The 16,467-nt window shown below is 50.8% G+C and overlaps 1 protein-coding gene across 1 annotated transcript in view; it reads right to left on the reverse strand.

Moving 5' to 3' along the window:
* Window positions 1-16,467, reverse strand: part of Bcan (brevican) — a 36,846-nt gene that overhangs the window by 16,420 nt on the left and 3,959 nt on the right. The window contains exons 6-7 of the mRNA XM_048814940.1: window positions 16,391-16,462; window positions 15,800-16,078 (exon numbers count right to left, since the gene is read on the reverse strand). Coding sequence (XP_048670897.1) covers window positions 15,800-16,078; window positions 16,391-16,462 — 351 coding nt within the window. The remainder of the gene's footprint in view (window positions 1-15,799; window positions 16,079-16,390; window positions 16,463-16,467) is intronic.

A 16,467-nucleotide genomic window follows, 5' to 3' on the forward strand; every position in this document is an offset into this window, starting at 1 on the left:
CCCGCCCTTCCCTGGGGCCACCCCCGCCCCCTATCCCGGAACGAGAGGGGCTCGGGGTGGTCACGGGACCCGCTGCCTTCTCTGCGTCGGTTCCCGGCGGCAGCGGAGAGGGCAAGGACAAGCGAAGTAGGACATCGTTCCGGGGATAGGATGAGGACTTGGAGTAGGAAGGGAGGGCAGAAGGGGCGGGGAGGGAGCGCCAGAAGATGATGTTGTAGCTGGAGGGATGGAAGTTAGACAACTGGAGGGACTTCCCATTGGTCAAAGAGGGAAGAGGAGGGACTCAAACTTAGTAGGGAAAAGGATGAAGGATCCTGGAAAGAGCGATACCCCGCCTCCCACCCCAAAAATGGGAAGCTGTCTTTTGGAGGCAAGGATGAGGTGCAGCTGACCGTGGCCGCCTCCCTGGGGATGTTCTGATTGGGCACTGTCTCCCGCGGTGCTCCCAGAGGAGGAGCTGACTTTGCAGCTGGGGGGATGGAGGTTAGACAGCAGAATCACGGGTGAAGCAAAGCGAGTCAAGAAACCTCTAGCCGAGGGGGTGCCCGGGGCACTCTGAGCGGTGCCGCTGGTCGTGCAAACCAATGTGCACAGTCGCCGCGTTGCCGGGCGCCCAGAGCCCGCTGGCCAGGGCCGGGGCTGCTCAATGTGCAGGCGGCTGCCAAGGGGTGGGCCTGAGGCGCCAGCAGTTGTCAGGGGCTCCGCAGCGGCCAGAATACCAATGGCGCCGCCCCCGCTTCCCTCCGCTTTCCCAGGCCCTCTCCTCGGCTCCTCTCTCCCTCCCCCTCCTGGGACTCAGGGACACCCCTGGCACGGACCGCGGGCGACGGTGCCTGGATCCTCTCCTGGACACGAGGGCAGCTTTGTGACCCCCATAAAATGCAGCCGCATCCTCAAAATATTGCAAGCACAGTGGGGTGCCCACCGCAGACACAGGCCCTGGCTCCCGCGGGACTGCACCCCAAGTCCCCCCTGGGGGTTCTGGACAGCTCCCTACCAGAAGCCCACCCCCAACCCCACGGCCTGGGCTTGCACCCCCGGGCCACCGCTGAGTTCCCAAAGAGCTCCTCCCAAAGGCCTGAGGGTCAAAGAAGATTCCAGCCACTCCTCAGAGGTCCCTCTACTGTAGGGACAGAAAGATCTGGGATGGCAGTGATCAGATCCCTCAGCAGGTGGCTCGCACAAATGCAAGACTAAAGGGCACAGGGCCAGGTGCCTCTGGAGGGGAGGCCGGGGGAGGAGGAGGCCTCGCTTTTGTTCTTTTCATTAACTAAATGCCAGCTAGGAACCAACGTGGGCCAGGCACTGTTTTAGGCTCCAGGAACACAGCGCCCGGCCCTCCTGTCCTGGAGAAGCTGAAGAGATGGAGAGGTGGTACCGAGAGGCCTCAGGGGACAGGTCTGAGCAGTGCCTAGTGGCTCCAGGGCCTGTTTGCTCACCTTGACCTCCCGACTCAGGGCTGGAAGAGAGTCCCTGCCCTCAGGGGGGTATTGACATGGTGGCCTGCCCCCTGCCCCCACAGCCTCGGGCTCACCCCCACCAGGGCTCCACAGACAGGGCTTCAGGCCAGCCAGCCTGAGCCAGGCCACCCAGTGGCTGACATTCAATCCCAGTGGCTGCTGGATGTAACCACAGTTCCTGCCCCGGGGAAACCTGCCTGGGACCACAGAAGGCCCAGGAAAGTGACCTTCCCGGCCACCCGCCTCCTGACCAGAAGTCCAGGTGCAGCGCTGCTGCCCTGGGGGAGTCCGACCTTGACCCAGGGCCAGCACCTGGGGCAGTGTGTTCAGGAGGCGGACTCCTGGTGAGGGAGCAGGCACAGGGAGGGACAGGGAGGGACGCTGCCGACCTCCAGGGGAGGAGGGGGTCTCAGCACTGCAGCCAGAGTCTCCACCTGCCACCCGCAGTGGCAAATCTCAAAGGGTGTCACTCCTCTGACACCATTTTGTCACCTGTACAACTCTCTGATGGACACCATTCACCTGCACTGGGGGAGGGGGGCGACCCAGTCCACGGCTCGGGCTCTGAGAAGATCTGGATTTTTTTTCTTTTTTCATATTTATATTGGTACTTTTTTAAACTTTTGTTTTAAAGTATTATTATTAGTAGTAATAGTAGTAGTAGTACCGGGGATTGAACTCAGGGGCACTCAACCACCAAGCCACATCCCCAGCCCTGTTTTGTATTTTATTTAGAGACAGGGTCTCACTGAGTTGCTTAGCGCCTCACTGTTGCTGAGGGTGGCTTTGAACTCGTGATCCTCCTGCCTCAGACTCTCCAGCTGCTGGGATTACAGGTGTGCGCCACCAGCCCCGGCATAAAGCATTATTTTTTAAACTTTTATGTTATTTATTTATTTGTATGTGGTGCTGAGGATGGAACCCAGTGCCTCACAGGTGCTAGGCAAGTGCTTTACCGCTGAGCACCAGCCCCAGCCCCACATTATTTTTAAAAAATTGTTTATTTGTTCTTTTTGGCTACACGTGAGGGTTGAATGTACTGTGGCTCACTGTACATGCATGGAGTGTAACTGCCCGTTCTGTGGTTGAACGTGATGTGAGTCACACTGGTCGTGTGTTCCTACGTGAACATGGGAAAGTGATGTCCGATTCATCCCTCTGTCTTTCCTACCCCCATCCCCCCTCCCTTCCCTTCATTCTCCGTAGTCTAATCCAGTGAATTTCTATTCTTCCCCCCTCTTGTTGTGGGTTAGCATCCGAATATCAGAGAGTATATTAGGCCTTTGGTTTTGGGGGATTGGCTTATTTCACTTAGCATGATAGTGTCCAGTTCCATCCATTTACCAGCAAATGCCACAACGCCATTCTTCTTTATGGCTGAGTCATATTCCATTGTGTATATATACAACATTTTCTTTATCCATTCATCCATTGAAGGGCACCTGGCAGGCTGGGGATATAGCTCAGTTGGTAAGTGCCCGCCTTGCATGCACAAGGCCCTGGGTTCAATTCCCAGCACCCAAAACAAGAAGGGACCAGAGCTTACCTATAGTGAATTGAAGACCTGGGTCTTTTCCTTTGCCAGACAGTGTTCGGCGTGTGCAGCCCTAATCTGCGCCAGGCCTCCTGGCCAGGAGCTCACAACCCTCTGTGTGAATGGAGACGGGGGCTCGCCATTTGGGAACGGAGTCTTCCTGAAGCTTTCTCAAGGAGGCAATGAGCATCTCTTTAAGATCCTTTCAACATTGCTAGCTGGGAAAACCTACATGTTGTCTAACCTGCGCTCTGAGATGGTAACTGCTGAGTGGGGACTTTCCTTGCCATTACAGAGCCCTTCATCTCGACGCACAGCCATAGGACTGTCCCCCATTTCTATTTTCTTTCTGAGAAAAGGCCCCTCCAAATCTGCAGGCATTTGTGGAGATCAAGCAGGACCAACAGAAGCAGGAAGGATGAAAGTCAGACTTCAAGTAGAAATCTCAGTTATCTTCGGGACGAGGACACTGAGACCCCCCAAAGGTGAAGTAAGGTTCAGGGTCACACAGTGTGGAATTTAGTGAGACGAGAGCTAAAGCCCAACTCTCCTGCCTCCTGGGCCAGAGGTCCTGCCAGCAAGGTCTCTCAGGGGAAAGAAAAGGAGCCGGAGAGAGAGCCAGGGGGAGAGAGGGTGGGCAGGGGAGAGAGTGGCAGCTCTCCCTGCCTCTTCCACGTGCAGCCCAGCTGGCCGCCTCCCAGCCTCCAGGCCCGGGGAGGTTTCCAGCCTCTCTGGTTAAGAACAATCCACCTCCTGCGTCCACCCCACCCCCACCCCACCGAGGCCAGGACCCAAGTGGGGAGAGCCTCCCCATCCCTCCTCCACGCCGTCAGCCCTGGCCGTCCTTGCTGGGCTCCCATCCACAGGGGACGCTGGGAGAGCCCATCCTTCCAGAGTTTTCTAGGCGCTCCCACACCAGGAGGCAGGAGCCAGGCAGCTGAGTTCCTCTGAGGTCTTGCCCGCCGCACGGACACCTGGGTCCCCGGCCTTGGGGACGTGGGATGCGCGGCTCGGCGCTGGCCCAGCTGTGTTCAGAGAATGGGGGCTTTGACAGCGTCTGAAAGACCCCAGCGCAGGCGGGCGGAAGGGAGGGCTCCTGGGGCAGCTCTCTGAGGGCTCTGCAGCCGCAGGGGCCGGTGTCAGAGATCTGCCGCTTGAGGACAGCGTGGGAGACCCTGCTGCATCTGCCTGGCCGCCTGTCCCCGACTCTCACCAGGGGGTACAAGTGCGTGTGTCCAGAGGTCACTCCCAGCCTGCTCCAGGGTCTGCAGCCATGAAACCAAACGCAGGGCTCACCCCAAGTCTGTGCCCATCTACTCTGGAGCAAAGTCTGTCCCCCCAGGAGGTTCCCTACAGCCCCTCTCCCCGCCTGCCCACGGGGAGGCCCCTCGCTTCTCCACTTTGTTGGGACCCTAATCCCTTAGCTTCAGTATCTTCACGCATAAGATGGAGAGAACACCCGACTGGATTTTATTTTATTTATTTGGTTGGAGATTTGACCCAGGGGTGGTGTACCACTGAGCCACCTCCCCAGGCCTCTTTGTTTTCCATTTTGAGACAGGGTCTCAGCCAAGTTGCTTAGAGCCTCTCTAAGTTGCTGAGGCTGCCTTTGAACTCTCCATCCTCCTGCCTCAGCCTCCCAAGCCACTGTAATGACAGGTGTGTGCCACCACACCCGGCTCAACTCCCGATTTGGCCAATTCACAGGGTGTAGTGGATCCAGTGAGTCTCCCACCCGCACCCCCTTAGTGGTCACCCCTCCAAGCCAAGAGCCACTTGCTCCTGAGGATGTTTTTCTGTCTGCAGGGTTTTGCTTGACCTGAGTACACAGCAAATCAGGAAACCAGAGGGTTGGTTCTGTTGGTGGCGATCCAGCAGTGGCAAATGGGACACTGGAAAATCAACACCTCAGCCTTCACGGCCCGGGTGAGAAGACTCTGAAGGAAGTCTGTCTCCCAGGGTCTCCCAGCATGGCCATGAGCTATTCAGTTATGCACCTCTCCCGGACCCCATCCCTGTTCACATGCCTGTCACTATCTGAGAACTTTCAGTGTCACCCCATCATGAGGACACCTAGGCACAGCAGCAACTCCCATGGTGTGTTTGTGGTTGGGTGTTAGCAGGTTCAGAGGGTCCAATGAGCAGGTGGCCAGGTCCCATGTCACTTACCTCTGCTATCCCTCGTCTCTTACCTTGCCTCACCTTGTACCTTGTGCAGTTTTCTTTAAGACCAGACTTCAGAGGAGGAGACCTCCAGGCCTGGTTTATGGACCCATCCATCCATCTGGCACAGTGGTATGAGCTCAGTATGGGGGCACACCCATAATCCTAGCAGCAAGAGGGTCACAGGTTTGAGACCGGTCTCAGCAACTTAGTGAGACCCTCTGCAACTGGCAAGAGCCTGTCTCAAAAAGGTCTGGGATGTAGCTCAGTGGTTAAGTGCTCCTGGATTCAACCCCAGTGCTACAATAAATTAAAAAACGTTAAAAATAAATAAGCCAGGGCTGGGGTTATAGCTCAGTGGTGGGGTGCTTGTCTTGCATGTTCGAGGCACTAGGTCCAATCCTGGGCACCACATAAAAGTCAGCAAATAAAGTAAAGGTCTCGTGTCCATCTACTACTAAAAATATTATAAATAAACAAACAAATTAACCAGGTGTGGTGGTGCACACCTGTAATCCTAGCAGCTCCAGAGGCTGAGGCAGGAGGATTGCGAGTTCAAAACCAGCCTCAGCAAAAGCGAGACCCTAGGCAGCTCAGGAGACTGTGGCTCCGCGGTTAAGCCCCTCCTCCCCCGGTGCTCAGTACCTCGTCCCAAGTAAATAAATGAACAAACATGCGCTGTCACCAAACTCCAGCCACCTGGGGAGGGCAGGAAAGACCAGAGCAAGAGGGGAATCCTTCCAGGAGGAGGTGTCCAGCATGGCTCCTCTGCCACAGGAGAGGCGAGTTGGGGGCAGTATGTGGAGATGGACTTCTGAGCAGCGGAACGACTTGGCTGGCTGGTCAGGAACCAGAAAGAGCAAGATGGGAGGGTGGGAAACAAAGAAGTCGGGAACAGAGATCTGTGGATGGACTCACAGCAGGGAGCACAAGGTACACAGAGCTCTGTGTCTTAGGTCAGTGCCATTACAGAGCCTCCCCTGCAGAAGAGGCATTGAACAGCAAGGGGACACAGGACTCCAGGGGATGACAGGCAGCCTCTGTCCTCCATGTGCGGGCTTGCATGAGGGGACCTGAATGAGGGAGCTTTGCGATGGGTATGGAGACTGGGCCAGGACTTGCCAGCAGCAGAGCCCGGCGCTCATCCCCCAGGAGCCACCACCCAGGAGTAAGCCCCCACACCAGGCAGTGTCTCTGAGCATGTTGGTTACAATGTATCTTTTCAATCTGGAAGGAGTGGCCATCTGTCCTCACTGGGATTAGTGCATATTCTGGACATGGATTTGCCTTACCTGACTAAGTGCGTTGGCCAGCACCGATATCCAAAGGCACAATGGAAATGAGTCCCTTTATGGTATCAAATCTAAGTGAGAGGATCCACTTTAGCTGGGCGCAGTGGCCCACGCCTGTAATATCAGTAGCTCAGGAGGCTGAGGCAGGAGGATTGCAAGTTTGAGGCCAGTCTGGGCAACTTAGCAAGGCCCTCAGCAACTCAGAGAGACCCTGTCTCAAAATAAAAAATAAAAAGGACTGGGGATGTGGCTCAGTGTAGAATGTCCTGGGTCCACTCCCCAGTGGTGTGAAACAAAACAAGGTCCACTTTATAGTGAAGGAAATGTGTCAATGGGCTCGTGACCCCTGATCCGTTGGCCCTATAATATACCACATCACTGTAAGTGCCCAACTCGATAGTTGACCAGCATGGCTTTTTTTTTTTTTTTTCTCTTAATACCGGGGATTAAACCCAGGGGCACTTAGCAACTGAGCCACATCCCAAGCTCTTTTCTTTTTTTTTTTTTTTTAATTTTTAAAAAATATTTATGTTTTAGTTATAGGTGGACACAATATCTTAATTTTATTTTTATGTGGTGCTGAGGATCGAATCCAGGCCCTCACACATGCTAGGTGAGTGCTCTACCACTGAGCCACAGCCCAGCCCCCCAAGCTTTTTAAAAATATTTTATTTTGAGGCAGGGTCTCACTAAGTTGCTGAAGCTGGCTTCGAACTCGAAACCTTCCTGCCTCAGCCTCCCGAGGCACTGAGATTACAGGCAGGCGTGCGCCGCAGCGCCTGGTTCAGCATGGTCTCTTTACAGCATATCTAAAACCAGTTTGGGGAGAAGGTCCTCTGGGATTGGGCTGCTGCTTCTCAAAATGTAGTATATTCTTTGGAGCCAACGGTCCTTATGCAGTGCTGAATCCTAGGTAGCTAGGAATCACGGGTACAGGAACTAAGGCCTGAAAACAACCACCTCCCTCATCATCAGTCCTAGTGGCCCATTTGGGGAACTGGTGCTTCCGCTTCCTATACAGTTAGGCTCTGCAAGATCAGAAGCCCTGGTTCCTGGGGCAGAGGACGCATTACCAGAGGTCACAGTAAAGGAACCACTAAACCTAAGGCCACAGCAACTACGGGGCCATTTTGGGCACCTCATGCCAATTGGTCAGTAGGTAAAGAAAGAAATTATATTGGCATAGACATTTGATTTGTTTTATACTGTGAATGGACCCCAGGGGTTCTCTACCACTGAGCTAGAGCCCCAGCCCTTTTAATGTTTTGAGACAGGGTCTCACTGAGTTGCTCAGGCTGGCCTTGAACTTGCAATCCTCCTGCCTCAGCCTCTGGGGTTACCAGCTGTGCCACCATGCACGGAGGATACTTGATCTTGATTATCCCATAAACAGGAAGTTGTAGCCACGGTGGTCGGTGAGGGGTTTGATATTGAAAGACTGAGACCTTCAGGGATGAGAGTCTGGGTTTTCCATTGGGAGAGCTCCAGAGAACGAATCCTAGAGGAGGGAAGTGTTACGGGTGATGCAGGCTTGGGACTCACGGAGCTATAGTGACTGTAGTTGTTCCCACTGACCCTTCTGTTGTAAGACTTTCTTTCAAAGCAACAGAAATCGTGAGCTAGGGATGTAGTTCAGTGGCAGCGCACTTGCCTAGCATGCTGGAAGCCCTGGGTTCACTTCCCAGAGCGGAACCAGAAATAGCAATGAGAAGCTGAGGCAGGAGGATCATGAGTTCAGAGCCAGCCTCAGCAATTGGGCAAGGCCCTAAACAACTCAGGGAGATCCCGTCTCTAAATAAAATACAAAATAGGCCTGGGGATGGCGCTCAGTGAGAAAGCAATGAAAGAAAAGAACTAGCAATCAGTCGTCACCTTGAAGCATCAGCGTGACAGGACAAAGGGAATCAGTAAATCTTTTTGTCCTTTTGACAGGACAAAGGGAATCAGTAAATCTCACACAGGCACAAAGGATCTGAGCAGGCAGAGTGGATTGCAGCGGTGACCCAATTTTCCAGCATTCACCTCCACAAGGAGAAGGGATCTTTGTGACATCTGTGACTCTGCCTGAGGGATTTTTTTTTTTCTTGTTGTGAGAACACTTTTGGGCTCAGGACAAGCCAGAAATGCTTGAGAGCCAGCTCCCAGAGGGGACTCAACCAACAGTGGAGGTGACAAATAAAATGTGTACGTATATATGCATATATGTATATATTGGTACTAGGGATTGAACCCAGGTGTGCTCTACCACTGAGCTACACCCCCCTGCACTGTAACTTTTTTACTTCATAAATTTTGAGATCTTTAAAAACTTTTCCACTCTGTTTGCAATAGCACTTAGCTGAAAACAAACATTATAGCAGCCATACAAAAAGATTTCTTACCTTATATCTTTACTCTCTGAGCTTTCATCTATTAATCATTCTTTAATTTTTTTAAGTTGTCAATGGATCTTTTTTATTTACTTATATGTGGTGCTGAGGATCAAACCCAGGGCCTCACACAGGCCAGGCGAGTGCTCTACCACTGAGCCACGCCTCCAGCCCTTACTAATCATTTTTAAAAAACTTTTTTTGTTAAAAACTAAGACACACACACACACACACATTAGCCTACACAAGGCCAGGATAATAATTGCCACAGTCTGCTACCTTCACATCTTGTCCCCCTGGAAGGTATTTAGGGACAGCAGCACACTGGGAGCTGTGGAGCTGCGGTCTCCTCTGACAGAGACGCCTTCTCTGGAATCACCCCTGAAGGACTTCTGAGGCTCTTGAAGAGGTGGCACTCTGCAGAACTGTGTGCATGGTGGTTTGCTTCTTTCTTCATCGTGATTTGCTTACACGTGGATAATACTCTTCTCTATAAATGAGAACCTTTCAGTGTTGGGTCTGTGCTTTCAAATTTTTTATTTATTTTAGTTGTTGATGGACCTTTATTTTATTTATTTATATGTGGTGCTGAGTCGAACCCAGTGCCTCACACATGCCAGGCAAGTGCGCTACCACTGAGCCCCAGCCCCATCCACGCTTTCACACTTTTGAAGGAGTTTGCTGGGGTTTACAAAGCTTCTGCCAAGCCCTTCACTGTGAATTTTCTTGGGACATCCTTTTCTTCTGAAGTTTCCTTTTCTCTTGCCTCTCTTTAGCTTTGATCTCACTAGGCAATAGGAACTTTTCAGCTCCATTATCATCTTTTGAACATTATTTATTTTTAAATTTGTTCTTTAGGCCTTGGGATACAGCTCAGCTGAGAGAGTGCTGGCCTTGCATGTACAAGGCCCTGGGTTCTAATCCCAGCACCAAAAAAAAAAAAAAAAAATGGGTGTGTTAACCCAATAACTATATATAACTATAAACTTCTAATTAAAAAATTAAGTTTGTTCTTTGTAGTTATATATGACAATAGAGTATAATTCGACATATTTATACAAACATGGAATACATCTTATACTAATTCTAACCTCAGTCTCGTGATTGTACATGACGTGGAGACTCACTGTGATGGATTTATATAGGTACATAGGAAAGTTAAGTCAGATTCATTTCACTGTCTTTCCTGTTTCCTGTTCACCNCCCCCCTTTTTTTTTTTTTTTTTTTGAGAAAGGGTCTTGCTAAGTTGCAGGGACTGACCTCAAACTTGGGGATCTTCCTACCCCGGCCTCCAGAACCACTGGTCTTACAGGTATGAGTCACCACGTGTGCCCCCTAAAGTACGATTTTGATAATGATCAGATTGGACAATGGAGTTCTTTATCATACTATCTTCTCTCCGTTTGAGTATTTTTGAAATTCTCAGTAAAAAATAATAAAAAAAGATCTGACGCTATTAGCGACATTCAGAGTATGAATCAATGGCATCGTCTCTATGGGTGTCAGAAATGGAGCACTGCAGCAGATGAAAGGCTCTTCCCATGGCCTTTTTTGCTGCTTTAGGTAATTTCGGTTGTTTGTTTTTCGCGCTGTATCCCAAGGCCTTGAACTTGGCCCTGGGCCTCCCAGGGCTACACCCCGAGCCCCCTGGCCATTGCTCCTGTGGTCTCTGGACCAAGGCTGAAGGCACTGTACTGCAGAGAAGCCATGTTCCTGCTGTCTGAACTTCGGGAGCCCAGGGTCTTGGTTTCTGGGGCTGTGATTTCAACATAGGCTAGAACATGGAAAACTCTGGAGCCCGTGGGTGGACAGGAGATTCGCAATAAGTCCCAGAATCTGGTCCTGGGTCTCCTCAGCAGATAGTCCCAGTTGTGCTTCTAGTCCCGAGTAGGATTGTTCTCTCCTGCCCCCTTGTGGTTGTGCGGGGCTATGCAATTGGTTCTGGCCAATGAGGTGTGAATTTAAGGGACAGGTGTCCCTTCTGCGTGGAGCCTTAATTGCTAGGGCTCTTTCTTTTTTTCCTCCTGGAGTGATGATTGAAGGCATTTGAGATGGTGGCTGCTCTATCAGCCTGGGTCCTTGAATGTCTAAAATAAGATGACGCCTCTTTTTGAGGGGTGTGTGGGGGGGTAACCAGGGATTAAACCTAGGAGTTTTTATATTTTATTTAGAGACAGGGTCTTGCTGAGTTACTTAGGGCCTAAGCTGAATTGCTGAGGCTGGCTTTGAACTTACGATCCTCCTGCCTCAGCCTCCTAAAATGTTGGGATTACAGGTGTGCATCACTGCACCTGGCTAGATGAACCCTCTTATTGACCACTAGACTGAATGAGAAACAAACTTTTGCTGTTTTAAGCCCATAAGATTTGGTCTAGCTAACCTTGAATAATACATTTACATACAACAACCAATCCTACAGGCTACCTGGTAACATCCTGAACAATAATTATTACTGTTGCTGTGTTATCGTTACCATGGTCATTACAGGTGCCAGTTTTAAGTGCCTCTTGTGTGGACCAGGCTATGCAACCCAGTGTATGCAATGTTTCCATTAATGTCTACAACAAATCCAGGAACAGTTATTATTATCCTATGATCAAGATGAGAAAACAGAAGCTTAGGGGTTGGCACAAATGTTTTACTTGCTGTATTGTGGTCATTGAAGATGCTGTTCACTCCCTGATCCTTAGCTGATGTCCCGTGCAATCAATGCTTTTTAACAATGATTGAACAGTTGTTACTGTCCCTTGGAAGATAACTTTAAAACATGTATCAAGCACCTTTAGAATATTTATACCTTTTGCCCACTCATTACTTATCTCTACCCAGGACTTTGCAGTGTAGTAAGATTGCTTGACCAGTAAATACAGCCACGTACTGCACACCATTTCAGTCAGCTGAGGACCCCATATCCAATGGTGGCCCCATAAGATGATAAGGAGGTAGGAGGGCAGAATAGAAGAATACTGGACTAGATGAGCCCTCTTATTGACCACTAGACAGCTGGGACTGAAGGGAAGGGTGGGTGAACAGGAAACAGGAAAGACAGTGAAATGAATCTGACTTAACTTTCCTATGTACCTATATAAATCCATCACAGTGAGTCTCCACGTCATGTACAATCACGAGACTGAGGTTAGAATTAGTATAAGATGTATTCCATGTTTGTATAAATATGTCGAATTATACTCTATTGTCATATATAACTACAAAGAACAAACTTAATTTTTTAATTAGAAGTTTATAGTTATATATAGTTATTGGGTTAACACACCCATTTTTTTTTTTTTTTTTTGGTGCTGGGATTAGAACCCAGGGCCTTGTACATGCAAGGCCAGCACTCTCTCAGCTGAGCTGTATCCCAAGGCCTAAAGAACAAATTTAAAAATAAATAATGTTCAAAAGATGATAATGGAGCTGAAAAGTTCCTATTGCCTAGTGAGATCAAAGCTAAAGAGAGGCAAGAGAAAAGGAAACTTCAGAAGAAAAGGATGTCCCAAGAAAATTCACAGTGAAGGGCTTGGCAGAAGCTTTGTAAACCCCAGCAAACTCCTTCAAAAGTGTGAAAGCGTGGATGGGGCTGGGGCTCAGTGGTAGCGCACTTGCCTGGCATGTGTGAGGCACTGGGTTCGACTCAGCACCACATATAAATAAATAAAATAAAGGTCCATCAACAACTAAAATAAATAAAAAATTTGAAAGCACAGACCCAACACTGAAAGGTTCTCATTTATAGAGAAGAGTATTATCCACGTGTAAGCAAATCACGATGAAGAAAGAAGCAAACCACCATGCACACAGTTCTGCAGAGTGCCACCTCTTCAAGAGCCTCAGAAGTCCTTCAGGGGTGATTCCAGAGAAGGCGTCTCTGTCAGAGGAGACCGCAGCTCCACAGCTCCCAGTGTGCTGCTGTCCCTAAATACCTTCCAGGGGGACAAGATGTGAAGGTAGCAGACTGTGGCAATTATTATCCTGGCCTTGTGTAGGCTAATGTGTGTGTGTGTGTGTGTCTTAGTTTTTAACAAAAAAAGTTTTTTAAAAATGATTAGTAAGGGCTGGAGGCGTGGCTCAGTGGTAGAGCACTCGCCTGGCCTGTGTGAGGCCCTGGGTTTGATCCTCAGCACCACATATAAGTAAATAAAAAAGATCCATTGACAACTTAAAAAAATTAAAGAATGATTAATAGATGAAAGCTCAGAGAGTAAAGATATAAGGTAAGAAATCTTTTTGTATGGCTGCTATAATGTTTGTTTTCAGCTAAGTGCTATTGCAAACAGAGTGGAAAAGTTTTTAAAGATCTCAAAATTTATGAAGTAAAAAAGTTACAGTGCAGGGGGGTGTAGCTCAGTGGTAGGGAATTCCTCTAGCGGATGTGGGGCCCAGGGTTCAATCCCCAGTATCACCAAAAACAGAACAATCCAACAAAAAAAAAAAAGGGGGGGGGGAGTTACAGTAAGCTAAGGTTAATTTGTCAATGAAATGTCTTTATAAAGTTGCTGTGGCCTAGAGTAGAGTTAATTTGTCAATGAAATGTCTTTATAAAGTTGCTGTGGCCTAGAGTAGAGTGTTTATAAAGTGTACAGTAGTGTACAGTAGGGCATCAGGTCCACTCACTGCACAGTCACTGACTCACCCAGAGGAGCTTCCAGTCCTGCAAACTCCACTCACCCTGAGGGCCCTGGACAAGCTCACCATCTTATTGTCTTTCATACCATAATTTTACTGTAAATTTTCTATTTTTAAATCCCCCAAACACCATTGTGTTACAATTGTCTACAATATTATGTACAGTAACATGCTGAACAGTGTTGTGCCCTAAAAGCAAGACTCCACCCTATAGCCTAGGTATACAGTAGGCTCTACCATCCGGGTTTATGTAAGTACACCCTGTGATGTTGGAACGAGGAGAAAATCAAGTGAGTTCTTAAAACATTTCCTTGTTGTTAAGCTATACATAACTGTGTGTGTATGTGTGTGTGTTTGTGTGTGTGCACACACGTGCATGAAATACATGAAAAATAAATTGGTGACATTAGAGTTTGTCTATTGATTAGTAATTTTAGCCATATATTTAGAGGGTCATTGTTCTAGTTCTGGGTTTGCCTGTGGCCTCGAGTTTGGTGTTTGTCTCCTCCGGAAGGATTAATTTCCCATTGATTTTTAACAACTGTCTTTCCTTTTGAATTTTTATTTATTTATTTATTTATTTGTACGTACCAAGGATTGAACTCGGGGCACTCGACCACTGAGCCACATCCCCAGCCTTATTTTGTATTTTATTTAGAGACAGGGTCTCACTGAGTTGCTTAGTACCTCGCCTTTGCTGAGGCTGGCTTTGAACCTCCTATCTCAGCCTCCTGAGCCGCTTGGATTACAGGAGTGCGCCACTGCGCCCGGCTCCCTTCTTTTATAGCAGTCCCTGAAAGCTCTCTGGGAGACTGTCCCTGAAAGCGCTCTGGGAGACTGTCAAGATATAAACACATTTTGAAATATGTTTAGGTCCACAGTATATCTGCTCTCTGGGGCCCAGAGGGCAGGCCTCGGGGTGTGCAGCGCTCCTAACAGGAGAACTAAAGGAACCCTAGATGAGTGTGCGGCGCCCCCGCGTGGCACCTGTTGCAATAACAGTCTGGGTTCTCCCGCTGGGGTCCTGGGCCAGGAGACTTTCCTGCTCTCTCCCTTGGTCTGTGATAGCCCCACCCCCTTTTTTTCCACCTTTTAAAAATCACATTTATTTTTATACATTTATATATCACGTATTTCTAAATTGGATACATACCATCATATATCAGGTTTGAGTATTTGTACAGTATGTTTCTATGTTTGGCACGTAAGTTACATTTTAAATATTTTATTGCCTGTAGTATGCCTAGGGTGCTTCTTACTCCAGCCTTAAGCTTTGATTGTATTACCCTTATTGAAAATATTTAGAATCTTTTAAGTCGTGATAAAGGCACCTAGGAAGTGGGCCCCCAAGATATGCTAGGCACTTTTACCTACACTTTTTAATTCTCAGTTTGGTCCCCACTTCAACAAGGAGGCTGAGACCAGAGGGGTCAGAAAAGCCCTGGCTATCGGCGTCCTTCATCCACGTCCTGTCCTTCATCCACTCCGCCTTAGAGCCTCCCTGTTCCTCTTCCTCCAGTTCCTTGGAATCACAGGGTGACCCAGGTCGTCAGGTGTAGCCTGGGTGTGGGACTTCCAGCGCAGGTGTGTCATCGCCCTCTTCTACTGCACCTGCGTGGCCTGCCCTGCCCAACAGGGGCATTGTTCCCCAAGTGCGACCAGTACACTGGGTCCCGAGTGTGTATGAACCCTCCAAGTGGGCCGTGGACTTTGCTCCCCGGGGACACTGAACTCGCGGCCAGAACCTCCCCCTTCAGGCCGCCCTGTTCCTCCAGCTGCTCCAGGAAGCTCCGCGCCGCGTCCAAATTGTGGCTCATGGCACCATCGGCCCGCAAGGTCCCGTCCAGTAGTTGCGCTCAGCGCTACCAGCCTGTGATAGCCCTTTTGTCGCAATGCTGTCTTCTGATAACCCATCCTTTGGAGGCAGTGGATCCCCTCCTCCTACCCAGGCGCTCAGTCTGCACGCTGGGTCCTTCCTCCCGCACACCCACACCCCCACGCTTCCCAGCCTCATCAGACACCGAAGGTCCCCACGTTATTTTATTACTGTACGCAGAGGCCAGTTAATTCCTCGGGGCGGCCCTCCGCCCTGTGTGTCTGCGTTCTCTGGGATGGGAACCCGGTGGGTCTGCGGTCAATGGGTCCAAGGGTCGCACGCAGCCGCGGGGGATGCCACCACCTCCCCTCCCCAAAGTTGGGCCAGCCGGAGTCCGTGGCCCGCAGCCCCCGGCTGGGAAGGCAGGTCAGGAGGGACCACTCCGCGTGTGGCGTGACAGAAGGCTCCTGGGAAAGGGGCGGCAAGTGACCCCGCCACCACTCTTCTTGGCGGGCGCTGATGGGGAGCTGTGGATTCTACTCCGCGTAGCAGTAGGTCCCGTAGGCCGCCTGCTGGGGTCTGGGGAAGCCGAAGCTGCGCACCCCGGGGTCCGGGAGGCCCCCGCAGCGCGGCCGCGGAGCAGTGATGGGGAAGCGCACGCTGCCGTCCGCCAGCCAGCCGCCGTCGCATTGGTCCAGCCCCGAGAACTTCCAGGCGGCGTAGAGGTGCCCGACCTTGGCTACCACCGCCCCGCGCCGCCGGCACGCCGCGTGCGCTTCAGAGAGCGTCAGTCGCCCAGGCACGAAGAACACCTGGCCTAGGGACCAAATCGGTCACCAGCCGCGGGGAGCGGGGAGGGGCGGTGGCACCAGGATTCAGACCCCCGGGCAGCGGAGCAGGGCGCAGGGCCAGCACCACTCGGGTGGTGGCAGAGAAAGGGTCGCGGCAACCGGATGCAGGTGGGTTTCGAAGCGGGGAAGTAGCCGGGGCGGGCGGGCTGCTGGAGGGACGGCGGAGCCTCGGCAAGGGAGGCCACTGCCGGCGACCCGCGCTTTGCGCCCTGCACTTTCCGCCCCTATTCTTCAGACCCCGTCCCAAGTCCCGGTGGCCGGCTCCCTCCGCCCCTCACCTGCCAGAGCCGAGGTGAAGCAGAAGGCGTCGTAGCGGTCGCGCTTGCGGTCGCGTGGCCCATAGCTGCGGATGCCC

This window comes from Marmota marmota, unplaced genomic scaffold (genome assembly GCF_001458135.2).
Source record: "Marmota marmota marmota unplaced genomic scaffold, marMar, whole genome shotgun sequence".
Taxonomy (NCBI): domain Eukaryota; kingdom Metazoa; phylum Chordata; class Mammalia; order Rodentia; family Sciuridae; genus Marmota; species Marmota marmota.